The sequence below is a fragment of the Apiospora phragmitis genome (genome assembly GCF_038363925.1).
Source record: "Apiospora phragmitis strain CBS 135458 chromosome Unknown utg000007l:1.0-2108841.0:1.0-2111359.0, whole genome shotgun sequence".
NCBI classification, from domain to species: Eukaryota; Fungi; Ascomycota; class Sordariomycetes; order Amphisphaeriales; family Apiosporaceae; genus Apiospora; species Apiospora phragmitis.
In genome coordinates this window covers 619,319-634,463 of record NW_027117405.1, presented here as the reverse complement: position 1 = coordinate 634,463, position 15,145 = coordinate 619,319, and the positions used below count along the sequence as shown (strand labels likewise).

Sequence of the window (15,145 nt, the reverse complement as noted above, 5' to 3'; positions counted from 1 at the left end):
TCACGGGAACGGAGTAGGCAGCATGGGAACAATACCTTTTTCACGAAATAATAGACTCATGAATATTACTACTTCTTTATGAACGACTCTCAAAGCTTAGATGCTGCGAATTTCTCCCGGCGAAACAACAATGATTGCCAGCCTTCGTGATGCTAGGTCATACGGTTCGTCAGGCTGATGGTGCATTGCTCATAATACTGCTATTTGACATGGGAGTGAGCTAACTTGCAACAGGCATCAGATCAACGCATATGGTATCTGCAACATGGCCATGACCACCTTTGACCGAGGTGGATTCTCGATTCATATGCCTCCCCTTTGTCAAAACCACGGACCATATCGCCACTACCTATATGCCACATTCTGGCGGATACCAGTCTAGTATGAGTTCAGAGGTAAGTTGCCTCATTTCGGAGCCCGTGTTTGTGAAATTGTAAGATAATTGACTGATTATGATGATGTGCTCATTCCCACTCTTGTTACTGAATCCCCCACCAAGTCGGCAGCGAATTGGTACAGCCCAGCCCATGGTCACTGTTGGGGTCCAACTTACACTGATCAAGTTCATGTGGAGAGAGGTAAGGGGTTGGGGGTTTGACATGTTGAAAGCACATGAGGTTTCTGAGACATGACCAGTCGATCTAGTGGCTGCTTGTTCGGCCGGTTTGGTGATGCGTTCTCATGCCACCATGACGGCGGCCATGTTGCAAGATGTCATCACCACTCCCGGATTGCAAACTGGCATAGGGCATCAACACAGCCTGGAATGATGAGGCGGGAGACAGTGATAGATTTGGACAGACTTGCCCATGGTGTCTTTCTTTGGCTGTGTGTTTCCGAACCGCATGGGTCTCCCCCTTTCTGTCTCTTGGCTAGATCACATCCGCTTCCGTTGGTTCGGCTATTCCCATCTATGTTATCGGATCTCCCCCCACCGATTGGGAGATGAATGGTCCGACATGCTGCATATGCATCCGCTTGTTTGCGATGCTGTCATGATGTCGGTCGGGCAGATTTCAGAGGCTCCTCAACATCTGTGCTCTTCCTCGGCGTTTACACCGCCAAGTGACGTATCATCATCGCCATCATCCAGTCTTTGTCCCCAGAGCATCGATTACTGAACCAGATCAGATGCCTCATTTTCGATCTATGGAACTGATTGATGTCTCACTCGGCCTTCTCCATAGATGTAAGAAACCTGCAGGTCCTGTCTTATCATTGAAGCCCAACATCCGGAGTTTCTGGAGCTTCTGGAGTTGACTGGTGCATGGTGAGAATGACTGCTCCTCCCGGATGTGTCAATTGAAACTAGTATCTCCACCAGTTGGGATGCAGTGGATGCTGTCGTTGGCAAAACGAGGCTGACTTGCAGCCTGCTCACGGGTAGAAGCATACATGATGATGTCCTGGTGTCTGGCATCCACTGTGAGCTGTCACGATTCTAGCCCAGGCTCTTTGACAAATAGGGATCTATCATTGGCAAGCGCACCGTTTGATGATGTCTCAATGTTTGGACTGTTGAGTGGTTTTGTCTACGCTGTCAGGTGGATGAGCGTTTCAGCGAACCACGTATCTGCGGCATTATGCATCTGTCTCAGTGGTGACCGGCAGCAGGAAGAGTTGGGGAGAAAGAGGCAACATTGGCTCTTCACAAACCCTCTTCTCTCATTCCATACTTGGGATATATATCTACATCGTTCTTGAATCCTTCAGTCATCATCTACTCTTTCTCAACTCGCCACATCCCATCTCAGCATGATCATCTACTTCCAATGTTGGCATTGCAAGCCATTTCCAGCCTAACACCCTTACTCCCCTTTCTTCCTCAACTATAACATCCACTTGACAACTACCAAAGTAGTCTGACTTTTGTTTTATCATCCTACTTCATCATCACCGGATATCCTCACCATCCAACTTCTTCGCCGTCTAGCATCTTCATTCAACTGGAAACCTTATCCAACGTCTTCATTCATTGCTTGACTGGGACATCACTCAACTTGAGTTTCTACAGCGAACTTCACTCATCACGTCGGGTCAACACTGTTGGTATCGCACCTCAGATGTTCGCCATTCTTTCAACCCAACTGATTAGCGTCTTCACCACACCCGGAGCCTTACACCCTTGCCAGAAATACCAGTCCATGTTCTCCGGCCCTTCGCTTGATGTAGCTCTATGTTTGATACACGCTCTCGCTTCATTCGTTCTTCCAAGCCAACCAGAGGATGGCCAAGCATCAGGACGACTCTGTGACAGACTTGGTCAACGGGGGGTCATCTTGTCAGGTCAGCGTCTCGGGCGCATGCTTGATCTGTCCATAGACGCCCATCTCAAGCCAGCCTACCCACTCACTTCAAATATTCTCACCTGGCTCACACATCACGTCTCCCTCCCCTCATGTTTATAAATATCATTTACAGACCTTGACCATTGACCACAAGCCCCTTGGTGCTATGCCACGTCAAAAACCGCCCACCAGCCTTGGAGGATACATGCAATTTCAGTTGGCAGCACTCATCCCGATGACCAAGTCCCATATTACTTGGCATGGCTTTTGACACGCTCTCTGGAACATCCCCCTACGCATACGTTGGTTGGACCAGCAATGGACCACTCTTTCCATCCCCCTTGTTGCAAGCGACTCCCAAATTATGGCGGCTTTGCAGTGGCCCAATATCTAGCTTGACCTTTCGGCCCTGGACGGTACCGAAATAACCAAACCACCCAAGTCACAGGCGTCGGTGGCACTCCGTTCGACAATACAATGGCGCAAGTAAGCAGCATTCGCCCCTTGCTCGCAGACAACAAGTACTTGCACCTTAAGGATCGACTTGACAAAAAGGACAATTCTCGAGCTACACTACTCCTGGATGTGTCCCACGCAGGCCTGTTACACCGTCCATCGCGCGCGATGATATGGCTTAGGGCGTCCTCAACACTCCCTACTTTCACCTCCACCTCCGAAGCCTAAAACTCCGCCGGGCACAGGTCCAAAGAGAGCGCCGCTGGAGCCGAAGACGGAGGCCACTGGCCCTTTTCGCCCAAGACCAGAATTATGATCTACCCCCCCTTTTACACTGGTCGAGATGGATTTTCGACCAGGCTGCCAGGAAGCGTAACAAGGCGAAGCAGATGACGCTTGGCCAAACGCATCCATCTCGAGCCAGCCCCAGAACCTCCCCGGAACCTCGACGTTCAGCACGACGACACACTGGGCGGCTACTACGGAACACTACCCGCCTCGAACCGCGGGAAAAGACAAAGTCGCTCCGAATCCTGTCGCACTATTCTTTATTCTATATATATAACAACCCACAACAATACTCTGCTTTCCTTTTTTTCCAACCCGCCACTCAAAGCTCTGGAAATCATCACCTTGAGTCGGTCAATCGCCCACCGGGAAGTCGAATACTTCCCTGTTTACCCCCCACTCCCCCGTGGCGAGAGTTCTGTCCCCTCCCCCCTCTTCGTCCTCACCAGGGTCCCCCATCGTTGGAACTGGGTTTCGCTGCCGGGACCCCGCTCACAGCCCGTCACCCTTTTTGCCCGACAAAGACGAGGCCTTCGACGAGCTTCGAAGCGGGTATGGGTTTGACGAACCCGGCGAGGAAGAGCGGGACCGGAACTTCGCCCCAACCAGCCAGAATAGGTGCGATGTCGAGCTGTATACCTATGCACAGCTCCATCAATACCTGGGCCAAAGGGGGAAGCCGGGCAACCAGAGGCTCCTTCGAGATAGCGTCGGTCTTCCCACAACCTGGATGATACTCTTTCTCCGCTCGCCCTCGCGTTTTGTCATCAAGACCCTCCGGGTCAGCCTGACGCACAGCTTCAAGCATGCCGACCGCCAAAAAGGTTGACCCGGTCCACGATTGGGACAAGACGGGATGCAAGATACGCCACGATACAGGCGTTGCCAATATCACAGCTACCCGTCCACCTGGCGGAATTGCCGTGAGAATATCACGGGTGAGGTATTCGAACACTTGCCAGGGTTCGAAGAGGCTGTGGGAGATGCAAGGCAGGTAGACGCCATCGACGTCGACGAGGTCTTAGGAGAGTTATCTGCCAATCTTAATATCAAACGGTACAAGCCCGGGGAAGAACGCCAGCCCATATAGTCACAGGGTACTAGGGGTCAGTGCGGCCTAGAAGAGCTAGAGGCATCAGCATCTATGGACGTGGAGATGGACCCCATGGACCTGTCCGAAGACATAGACGTGAGGATGGAGGAGCTTAGTCCGCGTCCTGACCAAGCAGGCCCCCATTAGCCTGTGTTTCTATGCGCTGGCGTTATTCCCCGGGCTTGTACCGTTTGATATTAAGATTGGCAGATAACTCTCTTAAGACCTCGTCGACATCGTGCATCTCTCCTAGTCAAACACAGAACGATACATGCGTTGCAAATATAGCAGCCGGCGATACGTACCCGTCTAAAGTCACGGCATGCACACGCAAGAATGGATCAGGAGAGACCGCTTGAAGGCCGAGCTGGGCAGGATCCAGACCCCTGAGGGGTTTGGGCAGGTGAGAAAGGATTGGGATTTCATACAGACCCAGTGCAGACCTGACATTGCCCGGGATGTAGGAGTTGTGTCAAGATGACCCGGGTCTCGGCGGGTAGATGTCCACCACGCTTCCCTGGCTGCCTTGGAGGGTAGATTGGAGGCAGGGGGCTCTGAGGAATAGACTTTCCCCCAGCATCACGCCACTCCTGAGGTACAGGCCACACCTGCTTGCTCTCTGCGTCAACATCGACCACAATCCCGACCACAACCTCGACCTCGCCCGTCGGCCGTGTTTTATGAATCCCCTGTTGTGATTTATCGAGTCCCAGTCGTGATTCAACCTCTGCCGGCTGTAGTACGTGAAGCTCCGAGCTTGCTAGCATCTGACTTAGGCACACCATCTCAGCCGCCGAAGCCTTCATCCATGCGACGGCCGGTGAAGAGGTTCCTCAGTAACCCTAAATAATTCCACACGGACGCCATACACAAAACCTAAACGTACCCAGTAAAATCTCCGCAAAAGCCAGGGCGGAGAAAGTTCATGACATCCGATGATTTTGTCGACCCTTTACTTTTCGTAGCCATGCTTTGCTCGTTGATCCGGATGCGCCTGGAAGTTCTCCTTCCACAGGGCGTGGTGGCATAGAGGGAGGAAGACGACGACATGGGCGGGACCTGGAGCTGAGGAAGAGGATGTTCCCGATGATGTTATCGGGGGCGGCGGTAGCAGAATCGGAATCGGAATCGGAATCGGAAGTGGACGTGGACGAGACGCGGTTAAATTAAATTAAAGGGTGGACAAAATCATCGAAGGCTTTGACAAGAAGCTCTCCACCCTACAAGAGCAGCATGGAGAGACAACTACACACCCAGACAACAAGCACAAAGCACATGCAAGATCAAACAAGTCCTCCTAAACGCCCTCCGTGCGAGAGGATTTGGGCAGACACAAGGCATTGTCAATGAAACACATGCCCGTGTTGTCAAATCATCGTCATTCTGTATCACCTTCGCGATCTAATTTGCACTCGGATCTGGTCTCGCCCGACGAGACACTCGATAAGCTCAAGTCCCTCAGCGAAGACCACCGTGATGCCTTGCGCATTCGTAGTGACGAAAATATTGAAAACCTCTAGAAGTAATAGTTGCGGACTCTTAATGATCAGAACCACCTTCATACCTCCGAAGAAAAGCGCCCAGCAGCGCGGCTACATGGAAGAGATAAAGGTGGTGAGAGCGCCCAAAAAGAACACAACTTCCCTCGGCATGGCCCCGGGTCTGTATATGCCCCAGGAGAAAAAAGTGACAGGTGCTGCTGGCAGGGCAGCGGAAACGCCTACATCGGATATTGCCCCGTCGCAAAAAGCCAAGCAATCTCAGGTATGGCCCTCCACCAAGGCGAACTTGGACTAGGACGATGAGGAGAGCGACGTTGCAACTCCATCACCTTCCGTAGACGCTGTTTCACGCAAGAGGGGAGACTTGAAGCGTGCGGGTTTTCAATGGTGCGCTCCTCAACTAAACCAGAACTTCCCTCCCGAGGGGACTACAAGCCAACGCTCACTCTCCAGGGTCTGCCTCACTTGCGCCTTCTTCTTCTTCTTCGAATTCAAGGTCTGACTCAAGGTCCACCTCGAGGTCCGAATCAAGATCGATCCCTAGTGGTGGCTGGAACAGTGGCCGCGGTGGTGGTGGCATTGGTGCTGGTAATATAGCTGCCGTTGTTCTGCAACACCCGGCGACGGCGGCTTTACCGGACGTCACATCGACCGAGTATCAGCAACTGATTCTACGGAGGAATATGATCACATCTAACATCCTATTAATCACAATGCCCGTCAACGAAATGGCGCTCCACATCCTTGGGGAGCTCAATCTCAACCACGATTAGCCGGGTGGATTTATCTCCACGCAGTACCGACCGGTGTCAAACAGCATCGAGCTCGCATGCGGCCTCAGTATACTCGTGCTAGCCCAGGAAGCCGAATGGATCCTACCGACTAGAATCAAAATACAATGCAGGACTATAGCCGCGCCCTGGTGCGGCGCGCCACGAACCATGTCAAGCTCGTGTCGCATGGGGCATCGGCACCAAGGAGGATCCCATGACCCCAGCCTAATTCCTGCTGAACCCCCACACGTTGGTCGAGGGACTTTCGATCTACGCAGCCTAGCTGCACTCTGATGCAGGTCCTCCTGCCGGTATGCTACAATGACCAGGCTCAAAGCTGGTAGTAGTTAAGAGAATCTACATTCCAGATTGCGATACTACGATCGAAATCGTATTGGATGTTATGACTTGAGATAGAGATATGTATTAATGGGGCTCAACATAAAGCCTGTCAGCTTTAACAATGTTGGCATTGAGGCAAGGTACTGGTTCGAGACCGTAATGGAATTCGGCCATCATTCAACGGCTGCCAAGATCCGCCAGGCCGGGGCTGCCGAAGCTCACGCTCCGCGTCCGTCTCGAGCTTATAATTATCGCGACGGACGACGCCACGCGGATGGAGGAAGGGGATAAGCATGACAGCAACACCGAGATCGGCGAGGCCTTCTGCAAAAACAATGAAGAGGGGGTGCTTGGCTGGCAGCCCTGGTTCAGGGAGGGTCTGGAGAAGACGCTCAGCATCCGTGAGGACGGCGAGTCGGAAGGAGCCTGGGGCCTCAAGGATGTTCCCCTGTACGGATCAGCCCTCTACAGGTAGACGAGCTCCCTTTTGACAAAATCATGGACATCTTACACGATCTCGCTATTGTGTCACACACACGCGGCTTCACACTGTGTTTTTCTCACTAGCTACCTATGCAGCAATGTACTAGATCGGCATCATGCCGACCCCGTACCCATCTATCATCCACACTAAATCAAGTGTGTCTTCAACAGAAACCCAGCATCCACCTGTACGCTCCGAGCAGGCAGCCAAGGAGAAGGCAAATAGGTTTGAGAGCGAGGCCAAGACTCTTCTGCCTAGGCAGCCAGCCAGTCACCCACCTACTTAACTTCCATCAGCATGCTGTCTTCCACCCCCGCCGTCCCCGAGCTCTCCCAGCCGCCCCTGGAGCCCCTCACCGGCTGCAACGGCCTCGCCTAAGCCTGCACGCCATCTACTTCGCAGTCGACGCCCACATACAATACCGCCACAACTATGCCCCTACAGCCTTCACTTACATTTGAGCCGGACTTTTGCTGGCCTGGGGCCATCCGAAGCGACTGCTGAACGTGCAGTTCCAGCAGGCCACACGCAACCGTATCGAGCATGCCTTAGAAAACACCATCAAAGCCATGGTCAAAGATGGTATCATGCTGCAGCATCGCTAGGCATATCTTTTCCTAGAGGTGTAAAGGAGGCAGCGCCTATCGTCGAAGTCCCTATGTATTGGTGAACCTTCGTAACGACTATGACTTGTAGGGTCTCAAAATTCATCAGACTGCCCAATTCGACACTATGCGGGATCATAGACTGACACCGGTTGATCGAGGAAACCATTACAAGGTTTCTACGTCATGAAGCGGATACCTTGCTGGTATTTTGCAAGAAATCCGGGACAGACAGATAGATAAGCTTACTGACAACCGTCGATAAGCGCGAGCAACACATTGGCGGCACGTGGCAGTGGGCCTCGTCTATCGGTTAGTTCATCTTGGCGGCCGCCTTCATTCTATAGTCGTAGCCCTCTTACTATTCTCTTCCCCGACGCCGGAGCAGGAGTCGATACCCAGCTCCGAGCCTCCGAGATGCCTTCCATGGGCCCCGACCACCACTTTGTGCAAGCCCTCGTGAGTCGCGGTCGTTATAACTACAAGCTCGGGTTGCTTGAAACGTCACTCGGACCCTGAGCAACCTGATTCTGGTGAAGCAACAATGAACTTGCACTTTGGGTGGACACCACAAAGGAGGCTCAAGTCGACATACCAGTAATGGTTCCTGTGGCGCCCTGTCGATTTTTCGACCCTGAGGGAAATGAACATGGAATTCGACCTTTGAGACTTAGTTCATAACGCGCTTGAGTGACCAGATTCCCTAGTTGTCGCATAGCAGCCGAGCGCAAGGCGATAAATGTATTGGCGTATGGTCCCTCCCGAGCCGGGCACCAAGGTTTACTGGACCCGTGGTTTCACTCGAGTCTGTCCCGCTAGGAGACGCCTGTTGTCGACAAGCCTTCCCAAGACGAGAAGGGAGAGGCCAAGGAGCCCAAGCCGGACATACCCGAGTCCATTGCCAACTTCTATTACAAGAAGCTTTGGGACCAAGTCAATTTCGAGGAGCCGAATCTCGGTCGGAGTAACTAAGCACCCCTGACAGCTTTGAGGATGAAGACATACTTTATTCCCAACCGTTCGGCTGGCTTGAAGAGATGAATCACCCGAAGGAGAAGAACCCCACAACCAGCCATTCCTCCATCTCCCAGGGGAAAGCCTTTACGCACACTACAGCGTTGAGTTGAGTATATCCCAGCAGATTCGCGACATGGCGAGCTGGCCGGGTAACAAACCCACGACACACTGCATTCGCCCTGCGTTACTTGGGTTTACCATCGGTCCACAATGCTGGACTCATCACATGCTGGTTATTGGTTAGGGCAATATCAGCCCCTTTGTTACTCGGAGATCCGCAAGACATGGTTCGAGACGTCAAACTAAACGTTCCTTTGGGCCGTCGCATCAGATCAGAAGGATCCGGTCAAGTTCGTGACCAAGGGGCAGAAGTTGGTAAGAGAATGCCAAACCTCGGGAATGAAGTTCGATGAACTTGAAGAGATCACTCTGTTCATGGCCGCGACTGAGGATGCCAAGGAGTGGAACAAGTCCATGTCCAAGCACTTGCGTTACACCAACAACCCTTCCCTCAGATGCTATGGCGACGGACCTCACAGCAGGATTGGGTACCGAAGCAATCTTTTGGATCACGCACTTGGAATACTGTACCAAGCAGGGCGGCACGGGATAGGCAATCATGCCCTGAAGGTGCCTGTAATTAAGCGTTCCTTTGGGTCGTCCCATTTGTCGGCCGCACACACATCTTGGAACTGGTTTTAAAACTGGACCGTTCAAACCAGAATCCAGTGCCCGTGTGTAGTAGACGCCGCGGGCGCCCTCGAGGCGCACATCGACCAGTTCCGAGTCTTCTTCACCTTGGGCCAGACGGTCCGGACGCCCCGCAGCGTCATAATCTCCGGCCCCGGCCCGGCTGCCCGCCCCAGACGTGCGTATTGACGAGATGGGCGCGCCGGAAGTCTTGCAGCCGGTCGAGCCAGCGCCGTACGGGCTCGTTCCGCCACTGCCCCCGCCGCCCCTCCCACAGCGTCGCGCGCGCGAGCTCGGCCAGCCGCCCGTGCCCCGGCCTGACGACTACCATCTGCGGCTGGACGACATATTCGAGGCCCACCGGGAGCTGGTGCGGGGTTCAGCGGTTAGGGGCATCGTAGAGAGCATGCCTGATTTGCCCAACATTATTTGGTCTCCAAGCACTTTTATTAACAGCTTAATGACCATCAGGAACGAAATGTCCGAATACTACGGCTCTATATGTCGTGAGCATACCCCTGCGGTAGAGTCAACGACACCAGAGCCTTTCCCTCGCGTCGCACCTGATACGGGACGCCAACGTGGGCGGATTTCAACAGTTTGAAATCCGTCCCAGCCCTGCTATCCGTGGCTCACTTCCTTCTCTTTCTTCTCGTCTTTCACTTCCTTCTCGTGGTCGCTCGATACTAGCCGCTTGCCCACCACCAACTACCATACCTTGGAAACGCATGCCCCTAATCAATACCGGAGTCCGTTATTTCAATGTCCAGGATGCCACTAGAAACGTTTTAGAATCTATAAAAGATCTACGAGGCCCCAACCATTACTAAGGGCTATGTCGAAGGTCTAAAAGCCCCTGAAAGACCTTTTCCACCGAGGACACCGACAAGGAGAGGGACACCATTGAGACACCCATCTGAAAGGACGCCGGCTCGCTGGAGTCTTGCAAGAACGAGACCGCCGGCGCCGAGACCGGTCGCGGGTACCATCCCGGCACCACAAGTCCAAGTTGGCACATTACACCTAGGCTTTCCTTCTTCTTACTTCCTGCACACACCCCTACATCACAAGGCCAAGTTGGCACAACACACCACCGGACTGGAAGCCTGCTCGTCTGTCCGCATTGGAGAGAAGCTACTCATCCAGGCGAGACAGCAGCGGTATCGAGTTGACTTGGATCCCGACAGAGGCGGCTTCGCCCTCGGCCATTCCGTGGTCGCCTCGTCCTCGGTCTGGTCCTGTAATTGTCTGGCTCATAATTGTGACCAATCGCAGCTCTTCAAGGCCTGAGACCTAGTTAGGTACGAGGCAGACTGTACCAAGGAAATCAGAGGGGGTGAACGGACAATCGACGAAGAAGAAGACTCGGAACAGGGGGGGTCTTTCCACCATCACAAACTTCGTGACAACGAGGATAAACCCATCGAGCATATTGGGTGATGTGGATCGTGAATCTAACGATGGAATCTCTACCATGGTCCCATTACACCGATGCCATGGATATCCCGGTGAAGTTGTTAAACGAGGTGGACGATGATGAGGTAGGGAGAACCAGGGAAGGCGTACAACCAATGCAGCCATGTAGCACAGCTGAAGCAGCTCAGCTACGGCAACGGTCGACGGGGTCTGCCCGCTCAAGGGGAACCATGATGGAGCAAGGCGCCCGCAAGTTGATTGAGCACTTTAACGTCCCGATTAGGGGACCAATTCGAGCGGGAAAAGGGGGGACGAGCAAAAGTACTACATCGCACTCCTCAGCACCCCCCCCCCCCCAGGAGGAGTACGAACACGACCGGCCACCAAGACCCATCTAAGACGAACAGCAGACAACAAGGGCGGCAACAACGTTTAAATATGACTCCAGCGACTGCGACAACGATACCGACGGGCCTGCGCCCAAGCAAGCACATTGACGACGAAAAACATGCACGGGCGTAGTTCGATAAGAACAATGTTCAGTCCAGTGATGAACCGGATTAACTAGGGGTCTGTGAAGTCGTAACCGGGGTTCTTCAATCTCTATTCTCGGAACTCTCGACTCGCTGTCTTGCATGCCCAAAAAAGCGACTTTAATTTGGATGCTCTTAATGTTTTAATGCCCATCATTCCCCTCACGAACATCTTGAACATGTTTTTGTACAGTGCTTTGGCTAGTACATCAGGCAAGTTGTTTTTTGTATCAACTCTCCTGGTCATAATGTCACCAGACTCGGTTATCGATGGGAGATCGGTCACCACTCAACAGCAAATTCCAGAGTTCGACCGAACTTGTTCATGCCCAAGAATTCAATCATCCGGGCTAGACCTACGTCCTCAGTTCTGGTCTACGCACTGGACCCTATATGCAGTAAAATGGCTGCCCAGAGTTCAAACATGCGGCCTCGGAGAGCCTCCCAGCCTAAACTAGAGGATGAGCTAATCACGGCACGCGTTCAATAAGGCACCGATGAGCCTGGAATGGAGATGGAGTAGTCACTGGCGTGGCTACAACCAATCTGCTGGCTCTAAGGAGCTGAAGAACAACAACTGACTATGACAGGGAGGTAATGAGATCCGAGGAGGAGCTTGTTGCAAACCTCAAGACTACTGACGCGATGTGCCGCTCGCTGCTCAACAAGATCAAGGTGTTGTATGATAATAGCAAGATGATCCGAGCGAAGCATCTGAAGAAGGTCCAACAGCTCAAGGACAAAGTCGGCGTCTTGTTGGACGCTAGCAACAGCTCAGGACCGAACACGTCGACATTGTACAAGAAGCACATTGCTGATCTCAAGGAGGAGATCGTCAACCTGAAGTACAATCTTGAGCAACTGAACGAACCCGATGACGCACTTGAAATCAAGGGCGGAGGCGCAGCTGTGATCAGAGTCCAAACCGAATAACAACGAGGAACAGTTCTAGAACTCGAGTACGTTGCATCGGGCGAAGCAGCCGAAGAAGGAATCTGGTCGGGAATGCACAGACTGTCAACCACTACAACCCTCCTAAAGGACCGCCGTCCTCTAGCAGCAACAGTCCGTACGACACCAAACCCAAGAAAAGACCCGGCAGTCTACCCGTACGAAATACAATTAAGTAGCAAACGACAGACTTAGGCCCCGGCCTCCTGCTCCGTGCGGAAAAGTAGAAAGCGGAGTGAGTGCCAGGAGATTTGCGCGAGGTATATCGTCGGCCTAAAAGGTTTTGTTGGGATGTTTCTAATGAGTCTTTTAGATTCGACGAAGTCATGAAAGGTATGCCTACGTGATGGACGAGCTTGGAACACCAGCAGATCGTATAATCTGCGCATTCCACAAGCAAAAGTGAACAAGGTGCCACTAAACATTAGAATGATACTGCACTCAATATCACCCAAAACCCAACGTATCACTCGGTAACTAAGAACATTAACGTCAAATTTCACTTCATCGAAGATCAAACTAAGATCGGTGACATCGTAACCAGGAGAGCCGAAACACAAAACAACCTGGCGGCCGCTCATTATACGTTCTGCAGGCGAATGTATTCTGTGGAAGCGGCATTGAAGAACTTGTGCTAGACTGGGATGAGAGAGATGGAAATCGATTACGAAGGCTTTTGAGTGCGCCCAGGTGGTAGCAAGCGAGGCTGTTGTGCAGGTGATGATAGAAAGGGGAAAAACCAGGAGCACAACCCCTGAATTGTAGCCCTATAGTTCTATGGACTGGTTTAAGGTGACGTTACCAAAAAAACGGTAGACGATTTCCATTCCAATTATCCCATTCTATCTCAATGATTACTATTTGAAAAGGTCCATGAAGTGTTTTTGCTTGCTTCGGGCGTTACAAATTATGTCATAATACATCGTGGTGTAAGTATGCCGTCATGACGCTGATACCAACATGGATGTGCGAACGTCACGACTTCAAAAGGCCCAGGTGTAAAGGATATAACAACTGCAATTACGCCAGTTGATAGTAGAGATACTTCTCTTACTTTAGTTCTATATTCGAAACCGTTTACTTGTACTAGATGCACTATTAGGATATCACGTGATCGACTACCCCCTGAATACGCAGCCAATCCCATGTAGGAGCTCAATAGAGAATATGCTGCTCTGGCAGTGTCTATGCCAGTGTAAGCAAATACTTCCATCGGCAGTGAAGAGCGCAGCTAAGATAATGATAGTACCGAGCGTCTCATAAGATGCTCGGATGCATCGCGATGTATCATCGTGTCCATCCAAAGACATAAGAGCTGCATCACCCTACCAATTGAAAGAACGCTGCTACGTACAGATATACCCTGATCGATACCACCGTTTACAAGCAATCTGTTCCACTTGGACGGATATTAATTACATTATAATAAAAGCGAACGATCTTCGATTTCTTTCCTGCGTCTCGGGGCCACGGTAACACGCCATCTAGGTAGTGATTGCTGGCAAATAGCGGGAGCGGCCCGAACGTCTGGGAACTCGAGGCCTCATTTAATTAGCGTCTCTGGGAATAATATATGCACTTGCCCGCCAGGGAAGTAGCAGAATCGTACAGTAAAAGCGGCTTCGCGCTTATCACAGCATAGTCGCACAAGGCGAAGTAGGTCACACTTTATCCGGTTGAAACTGGGGGCAAACATGTAAGATGAGATGACATTCACCTGAATCCGTAAGCGCGGTCATCTTCCAGGGCCGTAAAAGAGGTTCGCTTGCAATATCGACACCACGGATAACTATGGGAGAGGTAGAGATATAAATATCTTACCAAGTCCCATCTGTCCTTCTTCCGCCCAGCATCTTTTCCAACATCTTCGACAAGCAAGTTGCACCGAGGTTCCCATCCATATCTCCACCATGAAGCCTTCTGGTGCCCTCGGCACTATTTTGACTGCCGTATTGCTTCCTTCATCACAAGCAATGTGGTGCAACTTCTACTACGATGATGCTTGCACCGACGACGCCAATCACGGCACCAGTTTCGACTGTACCAACGAAAACATCTTCAGTAGCAGGGGAGGCTTCGTCAAGTGCCATGATCTCGATGCCATATGCTTAGTCTCCCGATGCGAAGACGGAACCTGTTCAAGTTCACAGAACACAAGGATTGAAGCTGGGCTTTCTGCGTATTGCAACAACACGGGTGGCCCTGGGCCGTATTATAGGCTACTCATTCTTTGATGAGACACGAAGAGTAAGTTCTCAGACACAGCGAGCACGTTGATGGCGTAGCTGACCAATCCATAGCAGATTGATAACTAAGTCGGGCCTCTGCGGTTGTCTGGTATGGCCATAACCTAGCTGGATTGATGTGTTGGTTATGATGTGTGGGGGGTTCTCATTACCAGGTCCACACCTGTTGGCACCTTGGGGCTGGGAAACGCATAGACGCTTGAGTCTGTCCCTGGGCCTACATGGGAACCTTGCATCGTTAATATCTAGCCTGTCCCTTATATACTTGTCAATCTGGAATGTTTCCTGGGAGAGCGCCTAGATCTCACGACCCTGAAAGTAATTACAACTCCCGGCGCTCGAGACCCTTGATGCCGTAGAATGGCAATAGCTTGCCGTCTACTTGGAACCTTCGGGCGTCGGCCTCGACATTCGCGAGAAGATCAGCGCCGTGTGAAGTTCTCTCGCAAAGCGTGTTCGGT

At 51.9% G+C, this 15,145-nt stretch overlaps 4 protein-coding genes across 4 annotated transcripts; 3 read left to right on the top strand and 1 right to left on the bottom strand.

The window, feature by feature from the left end:
- Positions 1-7,016: 7,016 nt before the first annotated feature.
- On the top strand, positions 7,017-7,217 carry PG994_007159 (uncharacterized protein; the record flags this gene model as incomplete). Its single annotated transcript, XM_066858568.1, has 1 exon — positions 7,017-7,217. The coding sequence occupies one exon, from the start codon at positions 7,017-7,019 to the stop codon at positions 7,215-7,217; it is 201 nt and encodes a 66-aa protein (XP_066715510.1).
- Positions 7,218-9,731: 2,514 nt separating this feature from the next.
- PG994_007158 (uncharacterized protein) lies at positions 9,732-10,142 on the top strand (the record flags this gene model as incomplete). The annotated part of the gene is made up of 1 exon (XM_066858567.1): positions 9,732-10,142. The coding sequence occupies one exon, from the start codon at positions 9,732-9,734 to the stop codon at positions 10,140-10,142; it is 411 nt and encodes a 136-aa protein (XP_066715509.1).
- A 530-nt stretch (positions 10,143-10,672) lies between these two features.
- PG994_007157 (uncharacterized protein) lies at positions 10,673-10,969 on the bottom strand (the record flags this gene model as incomplete). Its single annotated transcript, XM_066858566.1, has 2 exons — positions 10,673-10,824; positions 10,885-10,969. 2 exons carry the CDS (start codon positions 10,967-10,969, stop codon positions 10,673-10,675), a joined length of 237 nt encoding a protein of 78 aa, XP_066715508.1.
- A 1,115-nt stretch (positions 10,970-12,084) lies between these two features.
- Positions 12,085-12,420, top strand: PG994_007156 (uncharacterized protein; the record flags this gene model as incomplete). The annotated part of the gene is made up of 1 exon (XM_066858565.1): positions 12,085-12,420. One exon carries the CDS (start codon positions 12,085-12,087, stop codon positions 12,418-12,420), a length of 336 nt encoding a protein of 111 aa, XP_066715507.1.
- Between the last annotated feature and the right edge of the window lie 2,725 nt (positions 12,421-15,145).